Genomic DNA, 26,584 nt, shown 5'->3' with positions numbered 1-26,584 from the left:
CATGGGAACAATATCTCCAGAATTTCCCTATTCAAAAGTATTTGCTTTTATTGTTTATACCTGAAAATAATGTGCGCACTCTTTACTTCTAGATGTATCTTGTAGTTTTTTCCCCCACTTTCTGTGGCATTAATTGTTGCCATGGAAAATTCTACAGCCAATGAGATCCCTCTCCCTTAAAAATAACTTGGTCTTTTTGCCCAGGCTGCCCATTCAATTCTTTATCTTTAAAGTCCCGTAAGTTTGCTGGAATATATTTCAAGGTTGACTGGAGTCAATTTTCTCTGCTACAGAGTGAAAATACATGTACTGATGATACGTATATTCAATTTTTTTATAATTTCAGAAAAACATTTGAACTTATCTTTGATTATTTCTTCTGTTATTTTGGCTTTCTTTTTCAAGAACTCAGATGATTTGTTTACAGTCTTTTGTTGACAGAGATAGCACTCACGTATTTCTTTTTTATATTTATTTATTTATTTTTAGCTGTGGTGGGTCTTCATTGCTGCACGCAGGCTTTCTCTAGTTGTGGCAAGTGGGGGCTACTCTTTATTGCAGTGCAAGGGCTTCTCATTGCAGTGGCTTCTCTCGTTGAGGAGCACGGGCCCTAGAGCACGGGGGCTTCAGTAGTTGCAGCATGTGGGCTCTAGAGAGCAGGCTCAGTAGTTGTGGTGCATGGTCTTAGTTACTCCGTGGCATGTGGGATCTTCCTGGACCAGGGATCGAACCCATCCGATCCCTGCATTGGCAGGCAATTTGTAACCACTGCACCACCAGGGAAGTCCCTCACATATTTCTTTTAATGGAAAGACTCAGAGTCTTTTGCTCACATCCCATTGGCCGATACAGTCACATGGCCAGAGCTAGCTGTGAGGTGAGGCCAAGAAATATAATCTTTAGACAGGCAGCTAAGGGTCCAGCTGTAACTCTATTCCTATGGAAGAAAAGAGGGGATGATTATGGGTGACAAATAGCAATCTGCTTCCTGTACTCCATGTTTTCATCCAAAGTCACTAATTTCCTCAAATAAAGAGGAAAATTCCGACTCTCTGTTGGTTCAAACCTGGCCTTATTGTCACCTGAGGCCCTTTGGCAATAAAAAGAGCTGGTACTTGGATGCAACACAGAGCTTTGTGGCCTGAGACAAGCCAGCCCTGAGTGGGGATAAGGGAGAAAGCATTAGAAAAGTTTGTTGTGACTGATGAACACATCTCTCAACAGAATGAGGGGAAACAGACAAGAGAGAACTTAATTAAGCAGAAGTCAGACTCCTGGTATCATATCAGATCTAAGCCCAGTAAACACAGTTATTTAAACCAAACTCGGAGCACACACTGCACTGTGTTGGTGCAGTAGAGAGATAAGTGACCCTCCATTCTCTGAATTGAGTTCTGTAACTCTCATTTCTATTTCATTCCTCATTTTCTTTCTCTTCTGTCTCCTTCTTTCTGCCCCTCTCTCATTCTACTAATACTTTTCTTGTATACTTTTGTTCATTCTTTTACATCATATCATATGAAATACTGCTGTTGGGTGTATACAGCACTGTAGAGGTGGCAAGCTTTTTCTTCTGGAGTTGAAACATATTTGGGTATATTTTGCTTCCTTTCCATTTCTTCTGATTATTTCTAACACTATATATATATAAAATAACATACAAAACATATTATTACATATTAAGTACATTTTAAAATATAAGTAAATGTAAATAAATATATACATATATTTTTAGCATCTATATAATTTTTTTCTCCATACTTATCTTTATCATCTTGTTTATTTCCCAGGTTATACTTACCCAGAACTAAGCCTTTTGTCCTCTGAGTTTTTGTGCAATCTCACTGCCATGCTTGATTTTTTATAATATTTGGAATGGGTAGTCTAAGTACAAATCACATTTGTTCCTTCTCCTACTTACTACCTTGTCAAACCTGTTCTTTCAAATAGTTCTTTCCATGCCCCAGGATGAAGTCCTAGATAAGCCCCAGAGCTGTGCTAACCCTTTTCAGCAGCAGTGATATTCTCATTAAGTGTTAAAAAGACTGAGCTGATATAATATTAAAACTGTAAAATATGTAGTGAGGAATTTGGGTAGGGCCAGCCTCTTCTCTCATCCACACTTCCTCTCTAACGCCATTCAGTATCTGTTGCTTTCAGCTAATTCAAGTAGGGGAGAAAGGAGAGAAGAAAGTGGTAAGGAGCAGAAATGGCCCTCTTAGGATAGATCCTTCATGTTTCCCAGAAATAGTGGATGAGTGAGCCACATTTGTAGGTTCTTCAGAGATTCCCCCCTCTCTTTAGGAAGAGTCTCTCAACTGAATTCCCCTGATGCAGGAAATCGAACTGATGGCTTACCACTTCCTTCTTATTTTCCAGCTTCTAGGAGGTCCACACACCTGCTGGGGCCCCCTCTTTCACCCAAATGATCCTCCTGGACACAGTATCTCTCAAGAAATACCTAGCCTCTCCCTTCCCCAGGCAGGCTCATGAGAACCATGCCTCTTCATGGTCCTACTACCAGTAGATGTCACTCTCTCTAGATTTTCCAGGCATGAGTCTTTAAACATCTTTGCCTCCCTCAAACTCTTGGAGACACAGATTAATTACCTTGAGACTGAAGCCTTCTCACTTGCCTTGAGGGGAGGGGAGCACTTAACTCACTTGTATAGAAAGTCTCTGTGTCAATAGACAGTATTTGGATAGGAAACCCAGGAAGAGCCACTCTACTTCCTGTGGGGTATGTGAGCGAGAAAATCCACAAAGAACAATTATTAGCAGGTATTAAACCCCAAGTCTCCCAGTAAGGAGAACTCTGGTAAGCTGAGCCAGACTGCTTTTGTATCTTTATTTGGTCTCAACAGGTTTGATGAAAGGTGAATCAAACAGTGCCAGAGAAAGACATAGAAGGACAGAAAATATTATTTGTTTGTCTAAGACATCTGCGGTTGAAGAGGCCCAAATTGTAGTCCAGGTATTGAAAGAAAGAAACAAAGAAAGAAAAAGAAAAAAAGAAAGTAGGGAGGAAGGGAGGGAGAAAAAGAGGAGGGAGGAAGGAAAGTAAAAAAAAAAAAAAAACAAAGAGGAGAAGAGAGGGAAGGGAAGGGAAGGGAAAGGAAGGAAAGCAAAGGAAAGGAAAGGAAAGGAAAGGAAAGGAAAGGAAAGGAAAGGAAAGGAAAGGAAAGGAAAGGAAAGAGGAAAGGAAAGGTGTGCACTTCATGGCCCTGCTTTGGAGATCAACACGTTTGAACATGGCACTTGGGAGGTTCACCTGCCTAAGCCCTAACATCTTCCCACCCACACCCCATCACCTCTTAAATCTAAGAGCATATTCCCCTGAGATAGGGTTTATTTATATTATTTATTTATTTATTTATTATTGGGGGGGGGGTACACCAAGTTCAATCATCTGTTTTTATACACATATCCCCGTGTTGAGATAGGGTTTAAATCAACCTTTTTTTGATATCTCTAACCCTAAATTTTTCTAGGACTTGAAGTTCTATTTCTACAAATTCCCCTTAGGCAATATTCTCTGGGTTAGTTCTTTAGAACCTATTTTTTCGTCCAAACCCATGTGAACAAGGTCTTTGGCCACTTTCATGATATTTTCAGCCTAAAAGCCTTCATTCAGGTCTAAAATGGTGGCCAGTGTTTTATTTGTGTAGCTCACCATCACATCTCCCTAGACAATCCAAATTCTTGCACTACTGCCATTAATTCAGCCTCTCAACCAAAGGAAATCTGCATTGCTCCACTTAATTTTTTAATTTCAGGATGCTTTAGTTTCTTCATTGGTAATGGGGACAGTAAAAATCCTCCAAATAAATTAGTAGGTGTAAAGTTCTTATGTTCATGTCTAGCATATAATAAGCACTTAACAACAGTTAGCTCTCATTATTATTATTCTCACAGTGTTCCTTGAGATGAAGGAATAAAACTCTGTCTTAAATTCTTTTTTTATTAATGTGGACATAAATGAATCTGGATTAATATGAGGGTAAATAACATGAAATCTAGGGTGAACCCAGGTTAACCATCAAAAGCTTGGTAAGTGCAAGGCTGTGGATTATACATTTTTCTTTATGCAGTAGGATCTGAAAATTTACAGTAAAATGGAATTTTTGAAAAGCACTATTATATGCAATGCAACTTTTCAACAGCATCTGTTTACATTTTTTTGTATTTTCTCAGACAGAGGGGCAGAGGTAGAATTGAAATTCTGAGTAACAGAGCCCCAAAGAAAAGAGGCAAACCAAGAGGAAATAAATACATAATTTTTAATAACTAAACATCTAAATTCTCATGCTTTATTCAATGCTTTTATTAATAGACCCATTTGTCTAATACTTTCTGTAACTACTCAACACTGAGAAATATGTCAGATTTAGTCAACTTCTAAAACATGACAGGGGGAGAAAGATGATATCACAAACAAGTGACATGATGAGGAATCTGCAACCAGAACCCAGCGCCCAAGGGCCACTGCAGTGCTGCCTCTGCTGAACTGATAACTTTTGAGGCTGGAAATAGTTGTAGCCATAAAACACAGTGTAACTCACAAGTGACAAAGCTGTCCTTCCTCGTGTGCCTCCACCCTGAAGTAGTCCTGTGGACTTGGGTCTGTCACTTCACCTCTTCTGCCTCAGTTTACTCCTCTGTAAAGTGAAATAATAATAGAGACTGACTGTCCACCAAGGCCCATCCCAGCTTCATATACAGCTTCACATCTTGTGGATCTACCACTGGACTCAGGAAGGAACCTGGACAGCTCTCTTATCTGCAACAAAAACAGGGAACCCATGGAGTGCCTTTTAAAGGATTCACAACATTGCTGGCTGGAAGGGCAGAAACAGCAGCTAATCATTCTGAAGTTCATCTTCAGACCTTTCATCTGTTTCTGTGGAGCCATACTTTCAGTTCCCCACCTCACCCCACTCCCCACAACATGTAGAGGTAGACCTTCCTTCCACTCTAGGCAATTTTCAGATGACCATAGAACACTACTGAGCTTCTTTCCAGCCAGGAGAAAGATGCTGTAAAGGAGAAATGAGGCAAGCAAACAAGATAGACACCTTCTCTTGGTAGGCTGCCCCTGCTCACTGCTCAGCCAGTCCCTGAATCAAATCTACAAGTTTGTCAGATTACAGACAAATTACAATCTATAACTCTTTATCAGGAAAGAAAAAAAGATTTGGCTAGAAATTTCCCACTGGTATAGCAGAAGCAATATATTTTACCACCTCTCAGTAATGAGTGGTGGCCAACTTGCTTGGGAATGAAGACATTGGACGGTCTTTCTGGAAGGTTAGCAACTTTGCTGCAGTTACCTCATTGCCCTATGTGGTTCTTTTGGGAGGAGTATCTTTCAAAAATACCCAGTTCAACTCCCATCCACAGGGCCCCCCACCAGGCCAAGGGAATCATCCTCCTTCATTGATTCCCTTGCTGGCTCCTGGCTCTGCCCTTCTCCCACCAGAGAACACTCTGGCCATGACCTTCACCTTTATACTGCTAAGGATGAGTCTGATAGCCTCTGCTTCCCTGATGTCCCAAGAACTGAGTTCATCTCCTGTGTGGATCTTTTAACATATTTTCTCTTGACTTGAGGGGAGGTATCTGATGATTCTCTCATAAGAAATGTAGCCTCCCTCATACGGCCTAGAGGTGGGGAAGGACTGTGCTGGCAAAACCAGGCTCACTATCCCTTACCACGTTCTGTGCAGCGGGGCTAGACTAGCACCTTGCTTTAGAGTCTAGGCATACTGGGCTCCTATTCCATTTTTCTTAAACGTTGAGGACTCTCTGATACTCCGAGGCAACCAAAAGCTCACCTAAACATCCTGATATTTTTTTTTTGCCCCTAATGACTAGTTCCAAGTATTAAGAAAATTATTTTTAAATACTTTTAATTTTTCTGACCACATTATCATTTGTAAGAGTTAATGTAGGGTTTTAATGTAGTGTTAGTAGTTGTTTATTAAGATGGTAGACCCAAGAATAATTAAATCCTACTTTGTCCAGGCATTTTACCTTCTGGATCTAAAAGATAATAAAGTGCTGGGGCTAGCTAACACAAATAACCCCTGTAAAGTTTAGCAGCATTTTGTTCCATACGGTCTGGTCCCCAGACCAAATTTCTGAGAACTGAGCTGGAGTACAATGAGTTTTTGTTTGTTTGCCATGAAGCTGTTTGTCCTCAACAGGCTTTGATGAAATAGAAGTCTAGCTCACCAACTAGTCCCAGAAATATTTAAACAGAGAGAAACTGAGAGCAAGAACATGCCAATAAGGGCTACTGTTGGACAGACTCAAGTTATAGCCAGGGCTGGGATTTCAATTTCGTCACCATATGGGATAGAAGAGCAAGGAGGAAGCCAAGAGAACACAAGTGTCTTCTTGTGGGACAGTGGGCCTTGTTCCTTGCGGGAAAAGAGAGAGAGACAGAGAGAGAGAATCAGAACTGGCCTTTTTCCACTTCAGCATCATTAGTGACAGGAGAAGACTATTCCACCAAAAGCAACACCTGTGTGGATAAGCTTTAATACGTGGCAACTACTAACTACCATATTTGGCACCATAATGTTCTTTGAAACCAATCCATCCAGAGCAATTTTTAAAGAAATCTTCATCTACTTTGAGGTCTACATTTTCCTCATTCACTTCTTCCTCTTACATCTTCAAGATCATAGCCATGCTTATGATTCTCTTATGCAGGTTTAGTAATCTCCCCTCTCAGTGTACCTCCATAATACCTTGATAAACTTCCTAAGGATAACATTTTGTAAGGTAGAACATGCTTGATCTTGGGGTGTGATTTCTCTTGGGATGAAAATCACCAATAAATGTCTCATGGGGCCATTTTTATTTTGGTGAGAATTTTTTTTTAAACTTGAGTAATTGTTATGGCAAAGCCCCAGAATATGAGATGACATCATCAACCTGAAGGCTTTTTATGTCTGGTTGAAGGAAAGATTCCTTTCCAGTCTCATCTGGTCATAATCTGCTTAAAGGAAAGATTAGTCATGATTGACTTTCTGGAGGGGATTTTCTCCTGGATTGCCCAAATTAGTACCCCAGGATTCCAGCCATGGGAACAGAATGATGGGCATAGACCTTTAGCAAGAAAGCATCCCTGACTTCAACATTCAGGCCTAAACATGTACATGGACATGATTAATCTTTTTGGACACAATCAACAATTAAATTAGATACCACATTTTCCTGAAACATCTGTTAAGTCAACCTTTTGTGCTGTCTCTAACCCTACAACTTTTAGAACTTGGGCATCAATTTTAAAAGCTCCCCTCCATTGGGCCATTGGGCTAGTTTCTAAATCCTTGCTCATTTTTGCCACTATTGTTGGTACAAAAATCTTTCAAGTTTAGGTTTTTGGCAGCTATCTGACCTATAGAGCTGAGCATGAAGTCTCCCTTGAGACCTAATATTTCTGCCTCTTTATCAAAGTAAATCTTCAATACTTTTATTTTGTATTAATATCTGTGCATATTAATTTCCTCACCTGTAAGAGGAGGATAGTATTAGTGGCTATTTGGTAAATTTGCTCTAAGTTTACAGTAATAGAGGCAAGGTCTAAGGATAGTTTCTGGCATACAACAAGGACTCAACAGGTGTCCAGCTTCATTACTCTTCTCACCTTGCTGCTCTGTTGCTTGGTAAATACCTAAAACACAGTTTCAGTCTTATTTGGCATGACTTGGAAATGTTAGTAAAAGAAATACAGGATATATCTCAGTTAAGCATCATCTCTGTTAACTGGGTCCAGACCAGGGTTCCACAAATGATGGCCCACAGGGCAAATTCAGCCCATGAACTCTTTCGTAAATAAATTTTTATCAGAATGCAGCCACTGCCACATCTTTCCATTTATGAATTGTCTATGGATGCTTTCACAATGAAACAGTAGAGTTGAGTAGTCACAAAAGAGATTGTGGTCCACAACACTTTAAGTATTTACTATCTGACCCTTTACAGGAAAAGTTCCTAACTCCTGATCTAAACTTTTGATATTTTTCTTGATAGACTAGATAGACTCCTAAAAAGTGACATTTGAATGGTATTTTTGCAAAACACTACTATTTGCAATGCAATATTATGAAAAGAGACATTTATGATATTTTTCTACATTCTCAGGGAGAAAAGCTGTCGACACTGGGCCTTTGAAAAAAAGCAGAAAAAGAGGTAAAAATAAATGATTAATGCACTTTTAATCATCAAACATCTAAATTTTTATCTTATAATCCATGTTTTTAGTGATCAATCAGTTTTCTTCATTGGCTTTGAGAGCCAATAACAAATGTGAGGCTAGTCCTCGGTCTTGATCAATTTCAACAACGTGACAGGATGGTGATGTCACCCACTCCACTGATTAGTCAGTTGATTGTGAGAGACCCCCAGGCCTCCTTGGGCCTGTGCAGGGCTCCCCTCACTGCACTGATAACTTCTGCGGAGGGAAATATAAAGAAAAATATGTAAAGTTATGACTCACATGATATTTAGCTCACCCTTCTCTTGCCCATACAGAGAGCCATAGGCTCTCCACCAAGGGGGGACTCTGGGTGGTAACACCAGACCTGGGTCCTAACTCCTGAAATTCCTTTGACTATGTAACTTTGGCTTGTCAACTGGTGTTTTTTTTTTTTTTTTTTTTTTGCTTCAATTTCCTCCTCTGTAAATTGGTGGGTGGCAGGTGAATTAGACTGAATGGCCTCCTCTGCCAACCCCAGCTCTAACTGACTCTGGAAGGACTGTGGACGGCCTACCCTCTCCATCCAGAAAGAAGCCCCAATATCTGTCTTTAAAGGATCCTCCTTAACGTTGGCCCAAAGGGCAAGAGAAGGTGCCCCCGCTACTGACATTCTTTCTAAGACTTTCAACACCTGCTTCTGAGGAATCAGATCCCAGCACCCTCACCCAAGGATGTGCAGAGCTGCTCTCCCTGAGCAATTTGTGCTTTCTTCTAGAGCAAATTACCTTCTAGCCACAGGGAAAGCTCACATGAAAGAAATTGAGACAGAGCAGAGAGCAAGATGGAAAGGCAGAGGCTGACCCTGCTGCGGGCCCGATTACAATCCTGTTTTTTTTCCCCAGTGGGGCCCTCAAATGGGGAGGAAAAATTAAAAGTTGAGGGTTTTTTCTCTATCTGCATAACTTCAAAGCAATAATATGACTATAAATCTTCCTTCAAAGCAGCGGGGGGAAATTATCAAGCATTAGCTAGTTGGGGCCAGCAAGCTTGGGAATTTAGATCCTTCCACACGAGGTTTGTATGTAGGATTTTTTAAGCTCTTTATTAGAATATAATTTCTTTACACTGTTGTGCCAGTTTTTGCTGTACAACAAAGTGAGTCAGCTGTATTTATATATCTATCCCCATATCCTCTGTCTCTCACGACTCCCTCCCACCCTCCCTGTCCTGGCCCTCTAAGTCATCACCCATCATCAAGTTGATCTCCCTTTGTTATACAGCAACTTCCCACTAGCTATCTATTTTACATTTGGTAGTGTATATACGTCAATGCTACTCTCTCACTTCGTCCCAGCTTCCACTTTGCCCCCTTCCACCCCATGTCCTCAAGTCCATTCTCTACATCTGCATCTTTATTCTTGCCCTGTCACTGGGTTCATCAGTACCATTTTTTTAGATTCCATATATGTGAGTTAGCATACGGTATTTGTTTTTCTCTTTCTGGCTTACTTCGCTCTGTATGACAGACTCTAGGTCTAGAGGTTGGGGGTGGAGGGTGACATTATCTTTATGTGCCTAACCTGCCATAAAAGAAAGACCTAGAAACGTACCTAATACATGGGGGAAATCTTTCCATTACTTTTTAAGTTATAAAGAAGGATCTCAAGATGGGTGAGGAGAGACAATGCAGAGTTTTAGAGCAAGCTGGAATGAAGAAACCAATGCTTCCTTGCAGGTCCAAGAATTCCCAAAGCAACAGATGTGAATTTTCGACTTCCTCAACTTCCTGTTACTTGTGGCGAGGCAAAGGGGATTTTATATAAGGAGAAAATGATAAAAGGTGGGCTTCATGGTCTTCTACCCTTTTCAACTGGGAAACTCCCATGTGAATAATATATTGTACAGCGGGTAGACACTTGTGTTGGGGGTCTTTAAGATCATCCCCAGGTCTGGTGCTTCACTAGGAGGACTGAAAGGACTCAGCATATAGTTGAACTCATGGCTGTGATTTATTAAATTGAAAGAATACAAAGCAAAATCAGCAAAGGGAAAAGGCACATGGTACAGGTATCAATTTCCAAGAGTCCCCTCCAAGTGGGGTCACCAGGACTCAATTCTCCAGCAGCGAATTGTAACAACACACGGGAAATGTTGTCTGCTGGGGAAGCTGCCCTGAGCCTAAGAGCCCAGGGTTTTTATCAGGGGTTAGTTACATAAGTACCCTCTGTCTAGCACATGCCAAAATTCCAAACTCCCAGAAGAAAAGCAGGTGTTCCACATAAGCCATATTGTTTGTATAAACAGTTCAGACACAGCGAGCCACTCTTAAGTTCTGAGAATGGTGAGACCCCCCTCCCCAAATCCAAGTTCCCAGACGCCAGCCAAGGACCAACCTCACAAGCAGACTTTCTAAAGAAAGCAGCCTCAGTTCTACTCTGTTAGCTCTTTTCCGCGCAGCATCCCAGATAGGCTGGAGGAAAGATGGCATTTCCACACTTTTAAAATTAATAAACATTAGCCTATCAGGCTGTCTCCCTTTTCCCCATGGGAAAGGTCCACAGGTGTCCATCCAGCACCCAATACAAGAGCAAGTGCTTCAATAACAGGATGGAAGATGTAAGCATTTGAGAAACCCAACAGCAACCGTCACATACACATTCCTTATAACATCTGTATGGCCTTGTACTAACTGGGAGACACACAGGATTTAGACTCAAAAGACCTGGATTCAAGTTTCAGCTATACCAAGAGTGTCTATTTCATATGGGCCAAGTTATTAAGTCTCTCTCATCCTGAACTGAGTCCGCTATGAAATGGGAATAATAATAAAACTTTCTTATGAGAAAAAGGAGATAACAGATATAAAATACCTTGCAAATTATAATTGTTAAAGTACAGTACAAAAGTTCACCTACCATCATCGATTGCCCCTTCCCAAAATATGGTTCTTTAGGCAGCAACTAGTGTAAATGTTTGCCCAATGACTATATAGCATATGTGTAATTTAACTTTTCCCACTTAATAACATTTCCATAATTGCTTTTAACATAAAATAGCTATGAGTCCAAAACATGATAAATAATTGATTGCCATTCACTGGATGAGCAGCTTTTGTACAAGACAAGGCAGATGTGGCTGTGGTGACAGTGGCCACATAGCTCCCTGTGTGACCTCATCTGCCCCCTCAGAAGCTCAGCCCAGCTCTATCCCGGGTCTCAGAGAAGGGAAGGGAGAGAATCTTGCCTATTCTTCTTTAGAGTCATCCATTTTTTTCTCTTTTGAATATAGTGAAATATTTTTTAAAGTAACTATTGGTAGTACCTACTGTCCTTCTCACTGCATGAAGGTCAAGGTGTGCATACAGGGCAGGAAGTCGGCTTCTGCCCTCGCCCTTCAGCCTGCTGTGGGGCCCTGGAGAGGGGACTCAGCTATCAGGCTGCAGACTCTGAACCCAAAATGAGTGGCCCAGATCCACGTGGTGGGAAGTCAAGTTCTGGGGTTTTCACAGTTGGAGGCACGCCCTGGCCAAAAAGGGAGCTCAGCTTGTCTTGGTCTCACAGGCACCTCGGAGAAGTGTGTACAGGATGAACACGGAACGTGGTTCACCCTCAGGGAATTTGAAATTGAAGGAGACCACGAACCATCCAAGAACTGGAAGCTGAGTGTGCGCTGCGGTGGATGGCCCCTGAAAACCTTGATTCAGGTATTCTAGCAACAAAACGCTGCAGTCAAGGATTTAGTGCCACAAGTTACTAACTTCAAGCTTTAGCAGAATTTCCAGAAAACCATCATGACACCCCTTGCCTGGGTCGCAATGTGTATATTGTCTCTAACATTCCATGTAGGTGTTAACCTTGCTGGCTTATGTTACAGCTTAATCCTTTAAGTGCATAAACTCTTACACTTTAAAAAAAGTGTTTAATTTTTATATAACTTTTAAGGGTTACTTTCCACTTATAGTTATTACAAAATATTGGCTATATTCCCCATGTTGTACAATACATCCTTGAGCCCATCTTACACCCAAGAGTTTGTATCTCCCTCTCTCCACCTCTATGTTGCCCCACCATCACCACCACTGGTAACCACTCATGTGTTCTCTATATCTGTGAGTCTGCTTCTTTTATGCTATAATCATTAGTTTGCTATATTTTTTAGATTCCACATATAAGTGATATCATACAATATTTATCTTTCTCTCTCAGACTTATTTCTCTTAACACAATGCCCTCAAGTCCATCCACGTTGCTGCAAATGGCAAAATTTCATTTTTTTTTATGGCTGAGTAGTATTCAAACACTTACATTTTTTAAGATAGGACAGTAAATTGTGGCCTTGGTGCTACCACTAATAATTGCCACTGTGTAATTTGGTCATAGGAAAGTAAATTAAATTTGGCGGGGGAGGGTATTAGACTTTTTTGTAACAATAATAGAACTATGTATCTGAAAATAATACATCAGAATGAGTGTCTTCTGAAATTCATCTGAAATTCTGAAATTCATTCCTGAAAAAGAATATCTTCAAATGCACTTAAAAATATCCCTTTGGTCCTCATATCAGCCCCCTGATGTGGACAAAACAGGCCAGGTCTCTGTCACAGATGAACCCATGCCTTCTGATTCTTTCTGTTGTATGTCCCAGATGGCCCTTCCTTGTGCCACTTCAATAAGGAGCAAATATTTATCGAATACATCTAAAGCTACAGGGACTGTAAGATGTGACCCCCCAGCCCCTCATCAGGAGGAAGGCTGCACGTTTATAAGCACAGAACTGCACAGCTCATAGATGCCGTAATGAGATTCTCTGGCAGGAAGGGGTGCCATCGCTCAGGGGAGAGAAGGTCGTTTCTGTCTTTGAGGTTGAGAAGAGTTTCATGGAACAGTTTGCACTGAGTTGGGTCTTAAAAGAAGAATAGTTCTGACAGCAGAAATGTCAGAATGAGGAATTCTACATAGAAAGGACGGCATGAAAATCCTCCCCATGATTGTCAAGAGGTTGTGGGTAATAAGGCTCAATACATGAGCTGGGCTGGTTGTAGAGGTCTGGAGCCCCCAGGAAGGAGGCTGAACCCTTCATTTAATCACGGGGGAATCGTAGGAGTTTTCGTTAGGGACTGACTGACAAAGTTGAAAGAGTATTTGAGAGGTATAAATCCAATCAAGGAATGCAGGATGGATTAGAGGGTGGAGTGCTTTAACCCATGGAGACCTCAAGCGACCTTTACCACCCTTCTGCGGGCTCCACCCTACTCAGCCTGCAAGGCCTGGCTCAAGCAGCACTCTCTCTGCTGAAGTCCCTTAAAATTCACTGAATTTGTTTCCTGCTGCTGCTGTAACAATTTCCCACAAACTTAGTGCCTTGAAACAATGTAAATCTATTATCTTATAGTTCTGGAGACCAGAAGTATGAAATCAATTTCACTGGACTCAAGTCAACGTGTCAGCAGGGCTGGTTCCTTCTGGAGCCTTCCCGGGAGAATCTGTTCCTCGCCTTTCTCAGTTTCTGGAAGCAGCCTTCATTCCTTGGCTCCTGGCCCCTTCCTCACATCACTCCAAACTCTTGTTCTGTCATCACATCTCCTGTACTCACTCTGACCCTCCTGCCCCCTCTTGTATGGAGCTTTGTAATTACATTGGTCCCATGCAGATAATCAGAAGCATCTTCCCATTTCAAGCCCCTTCATGTAATTACACTGGTAAAGTTCCTTTTACCACATAAGTTAACACATTCACGGATCTGGGGGCTAGAACATGAACATCTTGGGGGGGGGGGGGCATTATTTAGTCTATTATACTCACCTATCTCTGGATCCCAAAATACACTATGAGAGCACAGTTTACACTTTATCATCCTTACCCACTTTGTGCCAGCTTTTCCCGCTTGTCTCCCAAAAGGCCAGGATACCTTTGTGTGTTCAAGGCCTGCCACCTGTCAATCACTCACCAGGTGTGTGCCAACAGAGTAGCTGTAGTATGCAAAGCATAAAGACAAAAGCTAGAGGGGTACTGGGGGTATGGAAAGTGGTGGGTGTAGAAGTAGTTGTAAAGGAAAATCTGGCAAGACTTTATAAGGAAAGCAAGAGAGAGCATGCAGTTTTCAAAGCTGACTTTAAAGCTGTCTGGATAACAGAGAGCAGCATGTTACAGACTTGCAGAGGGAGGTTATTTTCCATGCAGACCCCTTGAGTTTGTGTTGGCCATGGGATATGAGTGGAAAGCAGTGGAATTACTGATTTCACAAAGTAGAAACAAGGACCCATCACATCATGAATCTCATTTTTCTTTCAGAGAGCATTTCTACCAGACCCTTCAAGAAAAAGAAAAATGGTAATTATCACATGACCTTCTGGCCATGTCTCATCTACCATATTGTTGATTTTCCATCTCTCTAGCTTTATTTTATAGTTTCTAAATTAACCAATTATGATGAAACTTGATTTTATAATATGGTGCTTTTGTACTTGCTACTTCCAAACATTTCAATGTGTGAGGCCAGGACTTCTTTGAGCATGAAAACATTTGAGATGCGGGGGGAAGGGGTGAAGTAATCCTTTAAAATAGATATAAGGTAGAACTGAACTTGTACATTTGTTTTAGAAAAATATATGCATGGCATACAATAAGTCCCCTACATAAGAACCTTCAAGTTGAGAGCTTTCAAAGATGCAAATGTACATTCACAAGTCCAATCTCCAATCACATAAGTTAGTTCCCATGTCTGCTGTACATTGTCATGTGCATGCATCCTTTACAAGTGATTGTGCTTTTGTGTACTTTACTGTACAGCACTGTATAGAGTACAATAGTACAATATCTTCATTTCAAGCCAACGATGTCCGGAAGCAAGGGTACAAGCAGCGGTGATGTGGCTGGTATAGCTAAGAAGAGCCAGCAATGGGAGGCCCTGAGAAAGGATGAAGAGAAACAAGAGGAAGGAGTAACTGAAGAACCAAAGAGATTCATGATGCAGGAAATGGCAAGGGGATTTTCTTTGTTTGAGGAGGCACGGTTAGTTTTTGAGACACAGGACCTGAAGTTTGCAGCAGCTGTTCAGAATGCAATCCAGAGCTACCGTGTCATCTATGAGAAGAAAAAAAGAGCTACCATCCAGACAACACTAGATCATTTTTTCAAGAGGGTAGATAGAATTGAATCCAGCAAGGAACCAGAACTTGTGCCATCAGCGTCAGGCGTGAGGGAAACTGCAGCTCACCCTCCGTCTCCTGTTGCTGATCATCCTTCAGCTCTACCCTCTCTCACCTCCTCTCCCTCCTCCAGTCAATAACTCTTCTTGCCTGTTCACTCGATGCCAGCCCCTGTATGCCAGCTGTTGTACTATACTACTGGACTTTTCAAGGTACCATACTGTGAGATTAAAAAGGTTTTCTTTACTTTTTTGTGTTTGTTTTTTATGTATTATTTGTGTGAAAAGTATTATAAACCTATTACAGTGCAGTACCGTACAGCTGATTGTGTTAGTTGGGTACCTCGGCTAAATTTGTTGGACTTACAAACAAATTGGAGCTGCAAACATGTTCTTAGAACAGAACTCATTGATATGTAGGGAACTTACTGTACTGCCTTTTTTTAAAAAACTTTTTTTGGAGTATAGTTGATGTACAATGTTGTGTCAGTTTCAGGTGTACAGCAAAGTGAATCAGTTATACATATACATATATCCACTCTTTTTTTAGAATCTTTTTCCATGTAGGCCATTACAGAGGGCACAATGTCTTAAAATTAGACATAAAAGATGGAACTGGAGCTGGAAAGGCATGATTTTGAAAGGCACAAAAAAGTGCATTTAATGACTATTGCTTTTGCAACACTGATTGTGTTTTCATTGGTTTTCTGGGTTCGAGCTTTAATGAAATAAGAATTGAGCAAAATAGAAATATCTCTTGGTCACTCTAGCTGACCTAATATAGACCTAATGTAGAATCCCCCTGTGGAATGCATATATAGCCATATGTCACCTGGTAAAGCAAAACAAACAAACAAACCACTCCTTCACATGCACACACACTCACGCTAAGTCCTTCTTCAAAGGATCCTTTTTCAAGGGAAATTTTATTTCCTTTATGGAGATGATCCTTTAGAGAACAGAGTGATTGGGAAGAAAATGTGCCCTGTGGGAGAGGCTGCTGGCCTGGAAAATTCTTTCCTTTCTGGAGAGGCCCTTTGGCCCCAACAGAGGGGCTTTGCAGACCTCAGTTCTGTCTATGAAGACAAATTTTCTCTCCTTCAAAATAGCATGTGAAGTTCATGGACCAGTGGATTTCAGGGAAGGCAGTCAGATGGTTGATGCCTTCCTCTCCAAGACTGGATGTGAGAGAGAACATGTGAAGTGAAAAAAGGAAATAGAAAAACTTCCATTTTCCTAACCTCTGACAGTGGTGACCTTGGTCATCTCTATCAAACCAGGAGTCAAGTCGAGGGTAATTCAGTCTGGGTTCATCAATTGAGTTGGCCATCGCCCACCCTTCATCACAGGTGCCCTCTCTCCATTCCCTCTGGGCTTATAGCTCTTAAGATGTGACCACCTCAGTTCTCAGAGGGTCTCTCCAGAGCATCCCTTGCTTTCCCAGCCTCTTGGCCTCTGCCGTTTGTGTCCTCTCAGCACCAAATGGCATAAGAAACTCTGACCAAGTAGCCTAAAAACAGTGGTAAGTATCCATGAAGATGAGAAAAAGGAAAAGCAGTTACATGGCCCCATGCCAGGGCCACTCAAGCACATGTGGGGATGTCCCCAAGGATGTCCCTAACAGGCCATTCCTCAAGTCCTGCTATTGAAAGGGAGCACATGGACAAGATACATCTTACAGCCCAGAATTTCCTCCCATGTGTGAATTTTGTGTCTCTTCTTATACTGAATTTATAGATGAAAAGAATTTACAAATTGAGGTGTGTTCCAGTTCACCTCAGCTCATAGGGCTCAGGGATGATATTCTGAGTGTTATGATTTGGAAATAGAAGGCCGTTTTGCTTTGGCTCATAATATTGTATTATAAGTAGGGGCTCTGCACTCTTGTAGCAGTGGACCTCACAGAAGCAGTGAGAATGAAATGAGATATTTAAAAATTGAGATCAGCAGGACTGGTGATGGGTTGGCTGTCTGGGATGGGGAAAGGGAGGAATCCGCGTCCACTTCCAGGCTCCTGGGTGGATGGTGGGGTGCTTAGTGAGATGAGGGGACACCAAAAGAGGAGCAGATTCAAGACAGGAAGACAAGGACTGTTGTTTGGGGGAAGGTGGTTTTAGAGGTGATGAAAGACAACTAATTGGAGATGATGGAAATTAGCATTTGGATGCTCGGGGACTCAAAGAGAGACCAGAGACACAGGTCTTAAAGCCTAGGGACAAATGTGGTAGGTGTGGCCATGGGAGTAGTTGTGGTCATCTAGAAGAGTAAAATGAGCAGGGGACAAGGGACAGAGCCCTACAGAATTTCAACATTCCAAGTGAGGAAGCTGAAAAAAAGAAGCAAAATGTTAGAAAAATATCTAAGAGAACTGAGTGTCATGGAAGAAAGCATAAAGATTATTTCTACAAGGAAGAGGTGGAATGGCACTCCCTGCCACCTCCCCACTTCCTCACCACCCACCAGAGTCCCAGCTACCCATCACCGGCTGGGCCAGTCCCCAAATGTGTGCATTGTTTTGTACTTAGATTGTCACACAAGGATGTGAATTCCTTCTTCCAACGCATGGTGTAGAAAGGATAGATTCATCTAGATGAAGAGCTGCTACCCATTGGATGAAATGTTTCCCCACCATATGGTTCTCTTTCCACTCAGGTGGCCCTGGAGAGGGGCCAGATACCCATCCTCTGGCCATTTCTCCAGCACAGACACATGACTCTTATACATAGAAATTGTAGTATATAGGGATTCACATGTTACTGCCATATACATTATCACCAAAAAAGATAGAAAAAATGTAATTCCCCTTGCCCACCAATGGGCTCATTCCTTGACCAATTCTTATTTTGGCCTATAAATTCTGTTGTTTTAACATGTGTTTGTTACTCCACAATACTTAGATGCAAAACTGTCAAATTTTGAACTTCACTAAATGAAATAAAATCTGGCTAAAGGTCCCACATATTGAGATTGATGAAAAATCCAGCACCAGTCAATTTTGTGGCCCCCTCCATCTTCCTTATATAGGACACCAGGTCTTCCACGGGCTCAGAAAGTTAGGGTAAAGCCTTGGCCTTCAACTGCAGTGGTTGCCATTACCACACTCCCTAGCCATTGAGGGATGGCATCTCCACACCTTACTTGCCAAGCTAAGTCATGGGACAGCTTTCCCTATGCTCCTAGAGCCAAAGAGCTCTGTCCTCCCTGGCATCCACCTGGTTATCCGTGCCCATGGTCTTTTCAACCAGAGGCACTGTCACAGGCTCAGGGGCCCTCTAGGCACAAAATCCATAGTCCAGAAACTCCTCCCCAGGCCCTTCAACCCATGGAGAATTTATGGCCAAGAAAATGGGATGCAGTGCTATCTTGGATGTTTATTCTATCATATTAAATTCTCAGTAAATCACTCTTCAATGAGTCAGTTTAGATGGCACATGGGACTTCCCTGCTGGTGCAGTAGTTAAGAAACCATCTTCCAATGCAGGGAATGCCAGTTCGATCCTTGGTCAGGGAATTAGATCCCACGTGCATGCCACAATTAAGAGTTCACATGCCACAACTAAGGAGCCCACCAGCCTCAACTAAGGAGCACACATGCTGCAACTAAGACCTGGTGCAAAAAAATAAACAATAAAATAATAAATTAAATTTTAAATAAATAAATACACATAAAAAAATTTTAGATGACACAATGTAGACAACTAGATGAGACACTGTATTCCTGAGTCAGGGTTTGCCTGCAGAATAATAAGTTTCTCAGATTATCTTTAATTCATTCTTTTTCATTGTTGTTGCAAAGCCTTTCTGTGTCAGAATCTCTGTCTTTATAAAGAAAACTTTAAAGGTCTAACACACAGCCACTTCCTCCTGAATGTCACTGCAAGCCAGAATGTCTTCTTCTGAAATCTCCACTTAATATTGTTCCTTACTAGGTTAAGGAGAAAGGTTTACAAGTGTCACTATGGTACAAACAAAGGCTTTGTGTTCTAGAGTGCCAATGTGTCGACCTTCCAGGGTCTTACTGATCCCAATAATTTCTACATTATCTCCCCTTCTAGCCAGAAAACTCAAAGGAATGCAAGGTATGCCATGGGAAGACCAAGCTATTCTCCTGTAATACTTGTTCAAGGTTCTTTCATGAGAAATGCCACATCCCACCTAAAGGTGCTGACAGGTTAGTGAGACCTGGCCCCCTTCTGCCTTCCTTCTTGTGATACAGCTCCTCCCACCATGCGCACTCAGCCTGCAAAGTTGTCTCTGGTTGTATGTGTCTTGATTCAGAAGCAGAGTCCTTGAGTATCAGGATCCAGAAATAAGATACAGAGTTGTTTAGCAGTGCTGGCAGCAGTAAGAAGAAAACTCTTCAAGTGGTGATTAGGTATAATAGACAGAGGAGTAATTCCCACCTCCCTCACTTGGTTCCCAGACCCATACACTGTGACGGGATGATAATGCCACATGTTAGCTGCTGGTTTAAAACATATACCACCTGCTATGGGAACATCACAACACGGACAAAGCTGGGACTGTGATGAGCCTTCATACAGTGATCACAACAGCTTATCAAGTCAGCTGACCCTGAGTCACAGACTACATGATAAGACCCCTGAACTCTGTGGGTATGAGTCCACTGCTGCATTTCCTTTGTTGTAAAGTTTATCTTTGGTCAGAGGTGATGACATGTGAGATGACACATAGATTGATAAGGCATTCTGGAAGTGGTAGAATTGCTGTGGCCAAGCAGGATGATCTGTACCAGGATTATGTCTGTCGCTACGAGGATAGAGCCTTGCATCTCCATAACGGGAGGAGTCTGATGTGCTTCCTCTGCTCCCATGTAGGTCCTAGAGAATGTGCCACCTCGGGAGTCCGCATCAACCTCTGCAGTTGGGCCATCTGCAGAGGCAGAAAGATTCACTGTTTCATTGAGCTCATGTGTAGTCCCCACCCCTGCACCATGGACACTGTAATGGGCCCTTTGAGCAAGCACTGGGGTGGCCAAGGAGAGAGGCTACATGACATCTCTAGGATGTGAGAGTTCCAGGGGCTGACTTGGCTGGGGGAGGGGTGGAAGACCTGGAAAAACGTGACTTAACCCCATTCGTTCTTTAAGACTGATTCTTAGGACTCTCCCTTGTGATCTCGATTAACAACGAGGGTGGTGGTTGCCTGGGATGTCACAGATCACTGAGTAACGAAAGTCTTTATTCTGATAATTATCCATGATTGTAAATTCCTAAGGAAACGCCAAACTATAGGCAAAGGCTGATGCTATAAAACCTACTCATGTAAGACCCCCTCTCAGGTCTCTCCACCCCCTTCTGATGTCTGTGCCAGAAGCTGCTGTACTCTCCTCTTAAGAAACTGTTATTCTGTGGCTTAAACCTGAGCGACGGCTTGTTATTGATCCCGAGGAGAAATTCTTTTCCTTCGGAGATCACGAATCCACTCCCTAGATGGATTCTACGGCAACAGATGGATCATTGTAGCCACCTCTCAGGTTATTGAGAGCTCCCCAGCACAGAGTACCTGGTAGTGGAGATCTAGGGGCAAATGGAAGGTAGCTGGCACGCATAGGTAGATTTCCTTTCCAAGAAGTTTCTGCAGCACAGATTCTAGACACAGAAATGACAATGCCAGAAAAAAGAATACCTATGGCTTATGCTCTGTGCTTATTCAGCAAAGTTGAGAAGGAGGGCTGGTTTCCTGATTTTTACTGTGAGTTGATGGCTCATGGAGGCCCAAGACTCCAGTGCTTCAGGTACTGATTTCCAGTTTTTGTTTCTGGCAGGCAGAAATCATCACCAAACTCACAGTGGCTCAGATGGGAACCCTAAGTTTTGAGGTGAATGAGCGTCCTTACCCACCATGGTGTGTCACGTAGACTGTCAGCCTTCTACAGCAATTGATGGGAGGACTGTCTTTGGCAGTTGAGCCCAAATGGGATTCTAGTGCAGAGGGGTGTCAGAGAGAAGTTGGGTACAGGTAGAGACTACCAGTCATTCCTGAACAGAGGACGTTAGCAGCTATAGAAACAGTGGTGGGTTCACAGAGAACCCGCCTTTGCTGACCTTATATCCGACCTCTCAGGAACCCATGGAGTTGCATCTTCTGCAAGATAAAGGCTCTTCAGGAAAGGTGCCCAGAAAGCCAGCCATGTCATCAGGAATCTGAGGTCCTGAAGAAGATGATGCTGCCTAAAGAGAAGTTGGTGAGTTGAAATGCAAACCTAAGCTGCCTCCTTTCTGTTTACACATGAGAAGAAGCACCACCTTGCAAGGGGCAGGAGGAATGGTGCCCAAGGCAAACTGCTGCCCCTTGCTGTGCTCTGATCACATCATCTGACACCAAAATTTGTATGCCACAGGAAATTCCCATTCCATGTCTGTTTCAGCGGTCTACAGGTTTGGGAGTTGTGCATTTATCCAAGCATATGTAAGAGCTCATTTTTTTTTTCAAGCTGCTTTTCACTTAAAATCTCCTCTATTTTTTGCAGAAGTGTGCGTTCCTCCTCTTGAAGGTCTATTGCTCTCCAAAAAGCCCCTTTTTTGCCTCAGAACCATACTATGTAAGTAACAGCAGCAACACCCCAAACTGGCATTTGTCAAATTTGTGATATGAACCCAAAGGGTACACGTTGCCATTATCTTTGCCTTGTTGATGGATGCCTCAGTCAGCCCTTTGAAGCTTAGGCTGTTACAACAAACTACCATAGACTGGGATGGTAGGAATTTATTTCTCACAGTTCTGGAGACGGGAAGTCCAAGATCAGGATGCCAACACAGTCAGGTCCTAATGAGGGCTTTCTTCCAGGTTGCAGGCAGCCAACTTCTCTTTTTGTCCTCACATGGTAGAAAGGGAGGAAGAGAGGTCTCTGGGGTCCCTTTAATAAGGGTGCTAATCCTATTCAGAAGGGCTCCACTCTCACGACCTAAGTATCTCCCAATGGTCCCACCTTCTAAGACCATCACAGTCGGGGTGAGGATTTCAGCATATGAATTTGGGGGACACAAGCACTCAGTCCATAACAGTGGGAACCTATAAGAGGTAGACTTGGAACCATGCTAATAGCCTGCCCTTTGGCACTTTTGTCAACAGAGTAAAGAGACATCTCAGGGCATGAAGGAGCCCATGCGGTTAAACAAAATCAAGGAAAAGCTGACGAAGGACATGTACCACCAAGTGCAGGGATTTGTGCAGGACATGTGTCTCATCTTCCAGAACTACAGGGCATTTTACAAGGTAAGTGGTTCTCCCTGCCTCTGTTTTTCTTTCAGTTATGTCATTTTGCCTTTCATCTTCTTATATCAGGTAAATGTTACAATTTCCCTCATCATGTGGCAAGCCCACACAAGTAAGAATTCTGGCAGTGTTCTCCAAGCCCTGTGGACTATGGTGGGGGAAATAATAACAGACCAGGACGTATCATTGGGAGCATTACCCCAGGACATCAGAGTTTACTCCTTCTAGATAGTCAGTTTGCCCATAGAGAACAGTGGACTGCAAACGTATTCCCTTCCAGGGAAATGGAAGTGCTTTTTATTTGTTTACTGCACCTGGCAGCTCTGTGTGTGCCTCAGAAGTCCCTGCCATTGTCCCAGGCTCCTATCCTTCCTCAGCCCCGATTTAGGGACTATCCTGGGGAGACTGGATGCCGAGGCACAGAGTATGTCCATGTGCAGTTTGCTGCTGCGCACCTGCCCTCTGGGGTCCTCAGGAATGTGTGGACAGGGGCCTCCCCCCACACCTGGGCATCTCCCTATTTCCAGCGGTTCCAGCCCTGCACTCGGGATTCAGAGCATGGAAAGCTTCTTATAGGCAGAACCCTCATGGCCTTGGTGCTTTCAGAGAAGTGGGGCCAGGTCTCTCATTTGCTAGAAGCACATTTTAAAGGCTACTCATGTTTCTCATCTCTAAAGGAAGATACCAAATCACATTTCTCAAATTTCAAAATCTTGAATTTCCATACATTCGAATTTCCTAGTGTTGTATCAAAAAGTTAACAAGGATTAACTCAAGGGTTGGGAATGAAGGATAAAGGAAGACACCATGAACTTGCCTTAGACATTTCTGTACTATCATGGCGTCACAGGGAATATGAGCTGTGTTCAAAATCAAATAACTAGAATTTTTTAAAATTAATCAATACATTTCTGATGAAGAATTAGACTTCAGTATAGTGCCACTTTTGTTCCTCTGTCCTCCAGATAAGAGAAATGATCCAGTTATCAGAGAACATAAACTACACTCAACTGGATTAATTCTCACTTAACATTTGGGATAGTCTAAAATAAAGCTCTGGATTAACTGAAACATTGGGAGTGTAAGCTCATTAGCAATCTATGGCTATTACTGTTTTTGTCTTTGCTTTTTCAGAACAACAAGAAATTCATCAATCTGGGATTTCAACTAGAGGCTGAATTTGAGAATGATTTCAGAAACATTTTTGGCATCCAGGAAATAAGTACAAACAGCATTCAGTCTGAGCCCAATCTTTCATAGTATAGCCCATTTCTAGTTCCCCCTTCAGAGTCTCCAGAGCTATATGATACTGTGCCTGTGGCCCCACTGACCATCTGCTTGTTGCTGTGCAAATAACACACTTCTTTTTCAAACTTTTTTTGTTGACATTCCTGATCATTTATTTTTCTAAATAAAATTTTTAAATTTCAGATCCTCTTATTGAGTAATTTGGGGTGAAATTCACAAAAGAAAATATCAGGTCTTTCTATAAAGGATCATATTATGTGCTTTCATTTACTTGAATCTTCTATTAGGTTCTTAAGTAAAGTTTTCTCTTCTTTTCTCCTCCCCACACAGGTCTTAGTCATTTCTTATTTTACTCTCGGGTATTTAATGTTATTTTGTTATTGTGAAAGTGACATTTTTCCCAATGCATTTTATTGCTGATTATTGCCTATTATGGAAAGCTACAGTGACATATATTTTGGTCATTGATTACCTTACTGAATACTGGATAGTACCCTTTTTGGCTTCATACCCAGTGGCATCAGGAAGCCTGTAGTAGATGCACAGCATTTCTAATTTTCAGTTCGCACAGTCATAATTGGTACAGCTGATGGAAGCATTCCTCACCTCTGACAATTCTTGGTTCCACTGGGGAATAGATCCTGCCGTGGCATCCTGGGGACCTTGCATGTTTCCACATAGGCCATATAGGCAAGACTTACCTATAGCTGCTCTAAGTCTTGAGAATGCCTTATGATCTTTCCAGAACATAACAGCCTGGGAAGCTTGTGAGGAGCTGCCACAAGGCCATTTCCTACTCACAACCTTATCTTCCAGAGGCTATCATGACACACTGTCCTCACGTTCCAATTTCTGATAAGGTATGAGGCTGTCTGCCTCCTTTTAGGGCACAGCTGCAGGCTGTAAGATTGCTTAGCTGTAACATGAATGTGTAGCATCCCTCATGTTTCGTCATATTTCATCCACATCCCTTTTGGTGTTGGTGCTACCCGACGGGACAAAGGACATGGGGAGTTGGCACCTATGCTCGTCTTGCTGTTGCTATCTATGTAAGTAATAAACTGTCTAAATCTTAAAAGGAAGTTTTATTTCTTTTTTTTAATATGCACAAATTTATTTATGTGCAAATATTTTTATCAGAGCAGTGCTTATTATAATCTTATAATAGAGTTTATAAACATTCTAACTTCTGAGTTCAGCAATAGCAAAATGATTAAACAAGTCATTTTTAAACAAGTGTTTTTTTGAACACCTGTCATACATCAGACACCCTTCAAAGAACTGGGGATCAATGGTAAACAAGGCATGAAGGTTCATCTTCTCACAAGTAAATAGTCTGTAAATAGTCTATTTTGTCTGATATGAGTATTGCTACTTCAGCTTTCTTTTGGTTTCCATTTGGGTGGAATACCTTCTTCCAACACTTCACTTTCAGTCTGTATGTGTCCCTAGGTCTGAGGTGGGTCTCTTGTAGACAGCATATATACAAGTCTTGTTTTTGTATCCACTCAGCCAGTCTATGTCTTTTGCTTGGTGCATTTAATCCACTTACATTTAAGGTAATTATCGATATGTATGTCCCTATTGCCATTTTCTTAATTGTTTTGGGTTTGTTTTTGTAGGTCTTTTTTCTTCCCTTCCTCTTTTGTTCTCTTCTCTTGTGCTTTGATGACCATCTTTAGTGTTGTGTTTGGGTTGCTTTTACTTTCATGTGTGTGTATCTATTGTAGTTTTTGGGTTTGCTATTCCCTTATATATATATAAGACTGTTTTAAGTTGCTGATCTCTTTCCCATCTAAAGAAGTTCCTTTAGCAAAAAGGAAGTATTATTTCTTTACTAGCCAAACAAGTCAGCCTTTCTTGACAGTTCCCCAGACCCCATATGTTCCAATTATAGGAAAGGGCATCATATATTGGTACTTAGTTCAGAGCATACACTACAACCTTCAAGGAAGTGTCTCAACCTCAGGAATTATTGTCTCCAGCTGGTTCCAAAGTTGAATCTCCAACACATCTTTTCACCATTCAACAATGAAATTTTGTTGGAGTGGATAACTTTGAAGAGGAAATTAATTTATGAATGTGAAGTGTTTAAAATCATGTCTGAAACACATGAATGTATCCTTGTGGCTACATGTAGTAGGGATTCTGTATTCAAAATGCTAATTCAAGCAAAAGGGAGCAATTCTAGTTATCTACTTAGCTAGCTGGTAGAAATGGAGATAAATGGAGGCCATAAAAACCAGTATTGATATCATTCCTAGCCCTTCCCAAAGAGATCTATGTCTATTTTCAAAGGTATAACAATGCTCTGGAAGAAGGAAAATTCCCATGTCCTTAAAGGATTATTGAACTCTGACCCTCAGCTAATCCTGGGGTCCTAAAATATCATGATGACATATGTAATAGAAGAGGTTTAGGTAATAAATGCAGTTTCGATCTCATAGCTTCTAGTCAAAAAAAGTTTCTTATTATAGTTGAAATTATTTAGGGACAATTCATAAATAAATGTGAGCAAAGTTCTGTATACCTTTGCTGAACTTATCAATGAAAGAAGAATGGTCTCCTAAACTGGTAAAAAGTTCAGGCATCCTGCAAGAAAATAACCTTTCTAGGACTACAGTTATCTAGCACAACTGAATAAATTCCATCACAGACCAAGCAAAGTATTTTACCTTTGAAGCTCTCTTTTGTAGCATCTTCTGTCTTCTATTTTCAACCCTTTTCCCTGTAATAGTTATA

General features: G+C 41.7%; 1 protein-coding gene across 6 annotated transcripts in view; it reads left to right on the top strand.

Moving 5' to 3' along the window:
- Positions 1-24,955, top strand: part of LOC130858737 (nuclear body protein SP140-like protein) — a 91,690-nt gene extending 66,735 nt beyond the window's left edge. For 3 of the 6 annotated variants that reach the window (XM_057745689.1, XM_057745688.1, XM_057745685.1), the window contains 9 exons: positions 8,155-8,202; positions 9,945-10,049; positions 11,770-11,912; positions 14,500-14,538; positions 19,411-19,526; positions 21,443-21,563; positions 21,849-21,920; positions 22,451-22,594; positions 23,729-24,955. In XM_057745689.1, the coding sequence (XP_057601672.1) occupies positions 8,155-8,202; positions 9,945-10,049; positions 11,770-11,912; positions 14,500-14,538; positions 19,411-19,526; positions 21,443-21,563; positions 21,849-21,920; positions 22,451-22,594; positions 23,729-23,854 (914 nt within the window). In that variant the 3' untranslated portion in view covers positions 23,855-24,955. The remainder of the gene's footprint in view (positions 1-8,154; positions 8,203-9,944; positions 10,050-11,769; positions 11,913-14,499; positions 14,539-19,410; positions 19,527-21,442; positions 21,564-21,848; positions 21,921-22,450; positions 22,595-23,728) is intronic. The other 3 variants (XM_057745686.1, XM_057745687.1, XM_057745684.1) reach the window with 3 other exon arrangements.
- The last annotated feature ends 1,629 nt before the right edge of the window (positions 24,956-26,584 follow it).

The sequence above is a fragment of the Hippopotamus amphibius genome, chromosome 8, assembly GCF_030028045.1.
Source record: "Hippopotamus amphibius kiboko isolate mHipAmp2 chromosome 8, mHipAmp2.hap2, whole genome shotgun sequence".
NCBI classification, from domain to species: Eukaryota; Metazoa; Chordata; class Mammalia; order Artiodactyla; family Hippopotamidae; genus Hippopotamus; species Hippopotamus amphibius.
This window is presented reverse-complemented; position numbering and strand designations above follow the sequence as displayed.